This window comes from Athene cunicularia (assembly GCF_003259725.1).
Source record: "Athene cunicularia isolate RWA chromosome 19 unlocalized genomic scaffold, athCun1 chr19_part1, whole genome shotgun sequence".
NCBI classification, from domain to species: Eukaryota; Metazoa; Chordata; class Aves; order Strigiformes; family Strigidae; genus Athene; species Athene cunicularia.
The window spans coordinates 607,783-617,305 of NW_020799124.1; the positions used below are offsets into that span (position 1 = coordinate 607,783).

General features: G+C 58.8%; 1 protein-coding gene across 1 annotated transcript in view; it reads right to left on the reverse strand.

The window, feature by feature from the left end:
* Positions 1-9,227, reverse strand: part of RAP1GAP2 (RAP1 GTPase activating protein 2) — a 21,073-nt gene extending 11,846 nt beyond the window's left edge. The window contains exons 1-10 of the mRNA XM_026861799.1: positions 9,078-9,227; positions 6,070-6,105; positions 5,701-5,745; positions 5,123-5,155; positions 4,581-4,790; positions 3,974-4,077; positions 3,341-3,419; positions 2,732-2,785; positions 1,471-1,554; positions 471-571 (exon numbers count right to left, since the gene is read on the reverse strand). Coding sequence (XP_026717600.1) covers positions 471-571; positions 1,471-1,554; positions 2,732-2,785; positions 3,341-3,419; positions 3,974-4,077; positions 4,581-4,790; positions 5,123-5,155; positions 5,701-5,745; positions 6,070-6,105; positions 9,078-9,101 — 770 coding nt within the window. The 5' untranslated portion in view covers positions 9,102-9,227. The remainder of the gene's footprint in view (positions 1-470; positions 572-1,470; positions 1,555-2,731; positions 2,786-3,340; positions 3,420-3,973; positions 4,078-4,580; positions 4,791-5,122; positions 5,156-5,700; positions 5,746-6,069; positions 6,106-9,077) is intronic.
* Positions 9,228-9,523: the final 296 nt, after the last annotated feature.

Consider the following 9,523-nt stretch of genomic DNA (forward strand, 5'->3'; position numbering starts at 1 on the left):
CCGGGGCTGACCCCAGCCATGGGCACCGGCCACGGGGCCGGCGGTGCCGAGCTCTGGCACGGTGAGCTGCCTGCACCTGCCTGCCCGCTGCCCGCACCGGCACCGGGGTCTCTCGCCGCGCCACGGCCGCTGCGGTGCCTGCCTTGGACACACTGACTCTGCGGCTGAGCCCACGACACCGGACAGGGCGCGTTTCCATACAAAATTCCTTTCGTCTGTGGCTGAATATAGTCAGATTTTCTCACAGCCTCAAAACTGCAGGAAAGGAAGTTTTTCTCTCTTGGCAGCTCCAATTTTTTTTGGGAAAACTCCCCCAGCTTTGAAAAACAAGCCAAAGCTATATTTGCCTCTGCTCTGTACATCCCGCTCATGAGTGAGATGACTTCTGTTCTCGCATGCTAGATATTTTTACATATGACATGGTCTCTCGTTAAATGTATTTGTAAAATCATTCTTTTTATTTAACTTACCCTTTGAAGTCCTGGAGTGTGATGGTGTCTCCCAGAAAACTTAAGAAGTTCTTGAAGGCAGTGCTCTCTTCGTTATTGCCAAACAACTCCTCCTCTTGGGTCTGCAAAACACCGGACGCATCTTTTGAGAGCCCCGGCCCTGCCTGTCCCCGCCCGCCCAGGCTGGGCAGCACCCGCCAACACCGGCTCCGGGGCAGGAGGAGGGTCTGGCCGTGGCTCCGCCACCGCGGCGTCGGTCTGGTGGCGCCGCAGAGGCCCCTGTGCTGCCTGAGCCGAGCGTGACCAAAGCATGACCAAAGCCACCGTCCCCAGCGGCCGCCACACGCCGGGATGGCCCTGCGTCCTCGGGTCGCTCTGTGGGTGCTACGGACACGACGACGGACACCACTAATGTGAAAGGTCCCTTTGAATGGCCCTTCTCCACGTCACCCTGCTCTCAGAACACAAATGAATCCTCCATGGGAAAGTCCAAGCCTTAATCGTCCCTTGCACAGAACAACGAGACCTTAACTACAGTCTTGCACGAGTTAATCCAAACTAAAATGCGATACATAAAGATAATTAGAGCTCCTGTCAGAATAATCTTCGGTGAGTTATAAGACTCAGCTGCCTCTGCACTCCCCATCCGGAGTCCCTCGGCTAATGACAGCGTTTTCAGCAAACGCGTGGCTTCGTAGCCCACAGTCCTCCAAGACAAATGCAACGGCGTCGCTGTCTAAACATATATCTGATTAAAATACCACGCCTGCTAAAATCCATTTTCACATCCGCTTTTCCCTACAGCAGTTTGTGGGCTGACTTCCATACTGAATTTTTACAGTCACATCATTTTTTAATGAGTCAGGGAAACATCCGAGCAGTAAGAAATGAATTATTAGTGAGGACACCCAGTAACACAACGTGTTGTCTGTGACTGAATTAACTGCGGGGCCGGTTTTGCACTTGTGAAACCCAGACAAGCGGGGATGTGCTCCCTGAGAACGGCACGGGGGTTACTCACCTGCCTGAACTTCTGATAGATCACACCGAACTTGAACGTGTTGTTGACCTCATGCTCATCATAAGACACTATCATCTGGGACGCCTGCAGCAAAGCAAAACACAAACTAATTCATGTGGCTGTCCGAAGCGCGACGTCCCGAAGAGCAAGCTCGGTACGGCTCCTCGTGGGGGGCGGTGGGGCAGAGCCCCCCGAGGGGTACGCAACGGCCAGGCAGCGCCCAGGGGAGCAGAAGGGGGGCAGAAGCCAAATTTCTACATAATTAGGCCAAAAGCTTTCACCAGCGTCCCTGCAGCCTCCGCTGCTGACAGTCCACCTGCGGGCTTTGGGTGGGCGCTTCCGCCCCAGCGCCCGGGTGTGGTGGGGGCTGTGGGGAGCCCCGACTGCTCACGGGTTTTCTGAGGGAAGTGTGGGGCCCTTTGGGTGCAAGTACCAGCAGTTCCCGTGGCGCCCCGGCCCCTGGTCCCAGCCCCATCCTGCAGGGACCGAGTCGGAGACGCTTTTCTTCCCCCATCGGCTGCTCCCCAACTTCCAGACAGGGCTTCGATTGCAACACCAGTAATGACAACGGGTGAACGAAACTGGTTTGGCCTTGGCTGCATCAGAGGGTGGTGAAACTGCCTTACAACTTACTGCTGTGCCTGCCTCATAAAAGCTACTTGAAAATGATGGAATTTTTTTGCAGCTTCCCGGGAGCGGGTCTCTATGGCAGCACAGGAGTGCGCACGAGGAGAAGAGATCCCGGAGTGGCCAAGAGTCAGTCTGGGTGCGTCACCGGTGGCGCTGCCCCCCGGATAAAACACTCTGTCCCCGCAGGGACCCTCCCGCCTCTGCATCTCTTCCTGCAGGGCCTCTCCAGCACAGGCTCAACCCGTCTCACCGGGTTTTGAGCAAACCTTAAGGCATCAAACCAAGATCCCGGTTGGTTTTACACCCCACAGATGGTCGCCCTTCTGTCCTTCCCCATGATTCAAGGCCAGATTAATACCAAAGCGCCATCAGTCCCTGGTGTCCGGTTGACACAACGAGACGGTGGCATGCGCGTGCCATCGGACGGCTGCTGGGAAACCCAGAGCCCAGCGCCGCTGCGCTGCTCACATCCCCTCTGCAGCCAGGCACGCAGGTAGAGAGCTGGAAAGGTGCAGTACAAATATCGATGCTCTGTACCAAAGCAGCCACTGGATCTTTGAGAAAAGGGGAGAACTAACCCTCTCTGACCTTCCCTGCCCAATACGTGACTGACTGGGGTAAGTTACCTCACCTTGGGGTACAGAACTGGGTTAAACTTCAGCCCAGAGGCGTCATCACAGAAGGCCTGTGGGCAAGGGGAAAGAGCAGTCAGTGCCGCGTCCCCGGGCGTGCACACAAAACCCCCCGGCAGGGCTGGGAATGTCTTATAAGGGAGCCAAATCCAGCCTCCAACTGCAGGGGCTCCCTGCTCCACATCCTCTCATTGGCTGCCCCGTGGCCTGGCTGGCACCCGACTGAGGATGCACCAAGGTTCCTCCATGGGTCAAAGCTGCTGTCGCTTCCTCACCTCTTCCCCCAGATATCAACCAGTGACCTGCCTGGGGTTCACGGGAAACCAACAGACCGTCACGTGCCAAGCACCCCTGGACCCAAGAGCACTGTTACCCAACACCACCCAATGTCACCCAGTGCTGCTCAACGCTACTCAATGCTGCCCAGTACAGCCCAATGCCACCCAACACCGCCCAACACTGCCCAACACTGCCCAACACCGCCCAACACCGCCCAACACCGCCCAACACCGCCCAACACCGCCCAACACCGCCCAACACCGCCCAAGGCACCAGGCGCAGCAGCACAGGCTTCACGGCAGGTATCCCAGCCCAGCCGGTCATTTTACCTTTGCAATCTGGGGGATACTGGGGAGCTTGCTAAATCCTGCCAGGGGGATCCTTTCATGCAATGTCTTCACTTTGGACCTAGCAAAGAAAAAGAGACGAGCAGAAATCAGGGAGTGTCCAAGGCAAAGAGACACTGGGCAGCCGCCCGCTCGCCAGCCCTGCGGCGTGCACGCAGCGATGCTCCGCCGGCTGTTGGGAAACAACGTTCTGCAGAATTTGTTGGGTCTGGTTAGCAAGCAAAGGCTCAATTTTTATTCTCATCTCTGCAGCTCTTAAAATATTCATAGTTTTGGAGGGAAATGACACAACAGTCAAGACGCGCTGGGTCCTGTCAGCTTACAGAGGGACGGCGATAGATGTGACTGGTATTATCCCGTGTCACGGAGAGGTTTACACTCAGTTTCAGCGGGTTTAGCAACAGATCAAAGCCTCGTGTTCATTACCGGGGTGAGGCAGTTCCAGCGCAGAAACAGTAAAAGGACGATGCTGCTGGTTCCCGTCCCACCCCGAGCCCCTCCGTGAGTGACAGCCAGCGTGCTGCCAGCCCGGCCCCAGCATTTACCACAGAAACAAAACAAGGGACTCCCAGAGAGAAAATATTTTGCTAAACAAAGCTGCTTTTTTTTCCATACCTGAGTATAATCCTTAAATATTCCGTGCCATCTGCCTCCTCACACTTAATAGAAAGGATCAGATTTCCAAGGCTGCTGGCTGTACAATAAAAATTTAAATGATCCTAAAAATAGAAAGCAGCGGGTTAGCGGTGGGGGAGGCAGCCTGCTGACGGCAAGGACGCTGCCCCGCACCCGGCCGAGGGCAGAGGACTCGCCTGCCCCCCGACACCCCCGGAGACGCGCCCTCGCACCCCCACTCGCAGGGACCAGGGCTTTAGTCCCTCCGCCCGTGGATTTAGGCGCGCTGCTCTCAGCTGGGCGCAGGGGAGAGGGAGGACGGCAGACTGTGAGCAGGAGGGCGGGCAGCTCCCGCGGGGGTCCCCCGCGCCCCAGGTCCCCGCAGACGGAGCAGGCTCAGAGCCAGCGTGCCCACCCTGAGGCTGGGGGCAGAGGCCACGTGTGTGGCCACGGCTGGTCACCCGCCAGTCCCCTCCTCTCCTTGACACAATGGAAGCTGCAACATTTGCCCATTTTTTCCACAGTTTTAGAGTTTCTTTTCTTTTCTTGGCGGGGTGCGTGTGCAATTTTCAGCCGACCGCTGGTCCCCTGCGGCGGGGACACCCACCTTCCCCAAGAAATGCTTCCTGTAGGCTCTGGCCTCCCCTTTGCACTCCAGCTTGTAGCCGTAGGTGCTGGGGCTGAGGTTCTCCTCCTCCTCCTCGCAGACGCTGCTGTCGGACGAGGTGGGCGTGCCCAGGTTTTCCGGGTCTTCGATCCAGTATCCCCCGAACTGGGGCAGGATGATCAGCGGGTACGGGCTGCCCTTCTCCAGGATCTGCAGAGACGCACCCATGAGGGTCGGGCAGGAGCAGGGGGCAGATGTGGGGTGCAGGGGCCCATCGCCCCGTGTCCTGCCCTCCCCGCTGCCCCCTCCTGCAGCAGCCCCAGCATGGTGGGGGGCAAATCCAGCCCCTCTCTGAAACCTCCCTGGTCTCTCCTCGAAGGGGGAAGCTGCTGCCAAAGAAAAGCAGGAGCCGAAACAGTGGGGAGGGGGAATGTGCTTTGTGCAGCCCCTCTCGGAACCCGAACCTCCACCAGCTCCCCTGTTATCGGCAGTTCTGGGAAGGCTTTTGCCGGAAGGTGTTCAGGGAGGCTGAGCGCACCCACCTCATCGATGCTGGGGTACGGGATGTAGTCTTCCTGGAAAGAGGAATGAGAACACCACGTATGAGCGTTTGTCCCCCGCCAGCCGTCCCTCAGGACCACAGCCCTGCACACCCAGCCCGGGGAGCGCTTCCAGCCGCCCGCCGCACCAATCCCTCCACTACCAGGGATTAATTAATAACGGCCCGGAGCGAGCGCTGGGCAGTAATGGAGAGCGGTGCCACCAGGCTGCCCGGGGACCCGGCCCGGGGACCCCTCCCCGCCCGCAGGGACGCGCTGCAGCAGGGTCAGTCCTGCACCAGCGGCGTCTCCCGCATCGCCATGAGCTTCTCGGCTCTGCGGCAGAACCCAAGCGCTCGGCACAGCTCGCCGCGGGAGCACAGGGGTTTGGACGTAAAGCTGGATTAGGGATTTACAGGCACCAGTCTCTCATCTTTGCAGTTCAGTCAGTGCCTTGTTTTTAGATAACATTTAAATCCTTTTCAGTCCTTTGAGTGACTGTCTTTGACTATACACATTAAAGCTCTGAGATAAGCGGGGAACAATTGAAGAGATCTGTGCAAAAACAAAATTTAACCCACCTTATGTTTTTGGCTTCCAGTCCTCTGTTCTTCAAGTTTTGGTGCCTGATTGGAACAAAACGAATAGATCAAATAATTAAGATGTTCTCAAGAACACAGACAAAACCACAAGGGTATTGTGCTACATGGGAATCCCTCTGACACGAGTGGCATGAAAGGAGGGAGCTTCTGCCTGGGACGAGCCGGGCAGAGGTGCCAGGGTGCCAGGACAGCCCCCGGCGTAACACAGAGAAAACGGTGACAGGGACATCCCGGGTGGGACACGACCCGGGACACGGCGATGCGACACTGAAAATGTCTAAATGTGAGGCAGGAACGATCGTTTCCCAGGTGCCGGCACAGCGCCAAACACAAAATGCTGCTGCTCACCTGCATTTTTTCCAGCATTTCGAAGAATTCTGCAGACTGAAAAAGAAAAGAAGGAAATCTCCAGTTCAATTAAGCAAAACTGAGGCAAACCAGCCCAAGCCACATCAAGGAAGGGACACTGGAACCCCCACTCTGCACCGGGCTGTCACACCCTGCTCAGACAAGGGACACAAGTGACTTAGGTTCGTCTTGTCTCCCTCGTCTGAGCGGGACGTGACAGGGGCGCTCCGGCTCTGGCCCTCAACGGGAATGGAAAGAAGAGACTGTACCTGTCCAGCCCCGCCGGGCCAGCGGCCATCCCACACCAAGTGCCCCCTCCGCAGCCGTGGGCAGCGCACGGAGCAGCGAGCGGCAGCAGCTCCCCACCTCCCCAACGCCTCCTGCTCGGCCTTTCATTTCCAAAAGAGCCGGAGTGACGCTGCAGAGCTTGTCCTGCTCCCGTCCAGCCCGGCTCAGTGCTTGGGCTTCGCGCTGCAGCTCACCACGGCCGGTAACATGCAGCCCTGGCACCTTCCCAGCCCGCTCTGCATATGGTTTGATAACGGTTCTTCTGCCATTGCTCCTTCTAACCACAGCAGTGCCGGTGCCCGCCGCTCCACGACAGGCTGCTCGCTTCTGCACAGCGGGCACTGGATCTCGGGGGTCGGGCGGGGAGAAAACCCGTCCGGCTTCAGGCGTGGGGTTTGTGAGGGCGCGGGGATGTGGGGCAGAGCTGGTCCCACCGCGGGCACAGGGACGGGGCGCGAGTGCCCTGGCAGGGACCTGTGCACACAAACCAGCCGCAAAAAACTTGCCTTTTGAAATGAAACAGGCCCAGACCGATCGATCCGAAAAAAAGCAAATAAATACTCTGGCGAGTGAGACAGCTACAGCAGCCCTCCCCGCGACCCCGACCTTGAGAGGCGTGAGCCCCGGGCTCTGCCTTGCAGCGGCTGCGGAGGTGCCGGCCACGCCACCGCAGGCTAACGGCTGCGGGAGCTGTGCGGCCCCTGAGCACCCCAAGGTGCTGCAGCACACGCGGGGCACGTGGAGCACGCGGCTCCTGTGCCTTCGGCAGAACCAAACCCAGGCCGGGAAGAGCCCACCGCAGCCTCTCCAGGTGAGGTGCCAAAGCCACGTCTGTCCTGCCTGGCTGCGCTTGTGCCGGGGCGAGGGGAGGCTGCCAGAAACCCCAGCCCTGCCCTGACCTCCCTGCGCTGCCCAAAGGGGCCCGGTCCTGGCCACAGCCAGCACCCTGACTCGGCCCTGCCATGATGTTGGGGCAGAGATGGGTCTGCCTGGCACGGGCACGGCCCCACCAGCACGCACAGCCCTGGGGAAACTGGTGCTCCACAAGCAAGCACTGGCCTCCTGATTCCCTGGGCACCCGTGGGGTCACTCCTCAGCACAACAACTGCTGAACGGCAGCTGGATGACTCTGGTCCCTCATCCTGCTTTTCCTGCTCTCAAGCGCACACAAATAATTATCTGGTCAAACTACAGCTGTAAATGTCGGGGCACTCCCAGTAAACTAGTAAGTGGCTTTTCTGGAGACATGATGCAGCAGCCCTGTCCCTCCTCTCCCTCATCCTCCCCCCAACATCTCTAGCCCAGCCACCAGCCACGCTCCAGCTGCAGCCAAGGGGCTCGCGAGAGGCCGGGGCCACGGCAGATGCTGCCGGTCCAAGAGGGAGAGCAGAAAGCGGGATCAGCAGCTCCAGTGCTGCCGGCCATGAGAAACCAGTCTGCAGAAAAGAGATGTGAGGTTTGGGGCAGAAAGGGCCACAGCACCAAGGAGAAAGGCATGGGGGGGGGGGTGACATTTAGTGAGCTCTTAGAATAGACTCAATTCCTCAAAAGACAAAAAAGAGATAAATAGAGGAGGAGATGAAGAAAAGAAAATCCAGCGAAGACCAAAGGAAAACCTCTGAGAGATTTCCTTACTGAGTGTGGGGAGCACAGGTTAGTTTTACAGCACGAGCAGCCTGGCGAGAGCCCTCGGTGACACCAGCTGGGACGGGGGCAGAGGCTGCCAGCACAGGCGGGCACCGCCGTGGCTCGGCCACAGCCCTGGCCGAGGAAAAACGAACCCTGGGCTCAGAACCCAAAGCTGGAAGCACTTTAAAAAGGCTTTTCCTTATTTTGAGCTTGGTTTAGATTCTGGTTTATCTTTAGGTCTCTGTGAGGGACAAACGTGCTTTGAGTCAATTAAAATGTTTCCAGGCCCCACTCTGCCCGCAGCCGGAGCCCGAGAACCAAACCAGGGCAGCACCGGATCCACCTGCCGGAGCAAGTTCCAGCAGAAAACGTGTTTAACAGAGCAGACAGCAGTCTGCGCCCTGCAGGGATTTATGCATACTTAAAGCCAACTTTAGGGCCACAAATATTTTGGCAATTAAAGTGGAGACAATTACACCTTTGTGACACCCGGCAGGACGCGATGTCACCTGCGGCAGAAAGGTTAGGCTCACCCCGCTCAGGTCCCCCAGACTCTGCTCCAAACCGAACCTCCATCTGCTTCTTGAACCCAACCGGGGGCAACCCCAGCGCGACAGCCGTTCCCCTGCCACCTTTGGCAGGACAAACCTGCCCAGCAGCTTGTCCTGACAACCTCAGAAATGCAAAATATTTGACCCAAAATGGTTTAGGGGCTATTCCTTCCCTGCTCACATGTCCTCACCCCTCGCCGCTGAGCACGCGACGCCGGCAGCGTGACAGGGGACGGACAGCCACGTCCCCGCGCTTCAGCTCGGTAACGATTCCTCTCCGACAGCACCAGGGAAGACACTGGGTGCGAACAGCGTCTGTTCCACCACCCCGGGGTGAGCTCAGGGGCGCCTGCAGACGAGGAGCGCTCAGAGCAGAAGCTGCAGCCCAGCCGGTGGGTCCCTGCTCGGGAGCTTTCTGCAGAGAACGACACCGCGAAAGAAAACCCTGCGCCAGGCGGGAGCCGCCAAGGCAGGAGCAGCAGGGCAGAGCTCGGGCCAGCACCCTCCCCGCGCTCCCCCCGTGGGTCGGTCAGCACTCACCAGCAGGTCCTGTAAGAAATCCATCACCTTCTCGGCGTCCCCCCCGCATGGGCCGCGCAGCCACGGCTGCTGCCACCACCGGATTTCCTCGTGGGCACCCGGCGTGAGCGGGCGAGTGCCAGCCCGGCCATCCCTCCCCAGCCCCGACACCTCCCTTCGTTAATGTTTCTCCAAGCCGGAGGCACGGCAGGACTGCTGCTTTGTTATTTCAAAGGGTGGCTCCCCTGGGAGGCCAAGAGCCCCAAACAGGTTGGGCAGGAAGCAGGTGAGGGTTTGCAGGGGACGGGCAGCTGCCTGCCAGGATGCATGGCCCCGCGTGGGATGCACGGCCCTGGGTGGGATGCATGGCCCCGCGTGGGATGCACGGCCCTGGGTCTGATGCACGGCCCCGGGTGGGATGCACGGCCCTGGGTGGGATGCATGGCCCCGCGTGGGATGCACGGCCC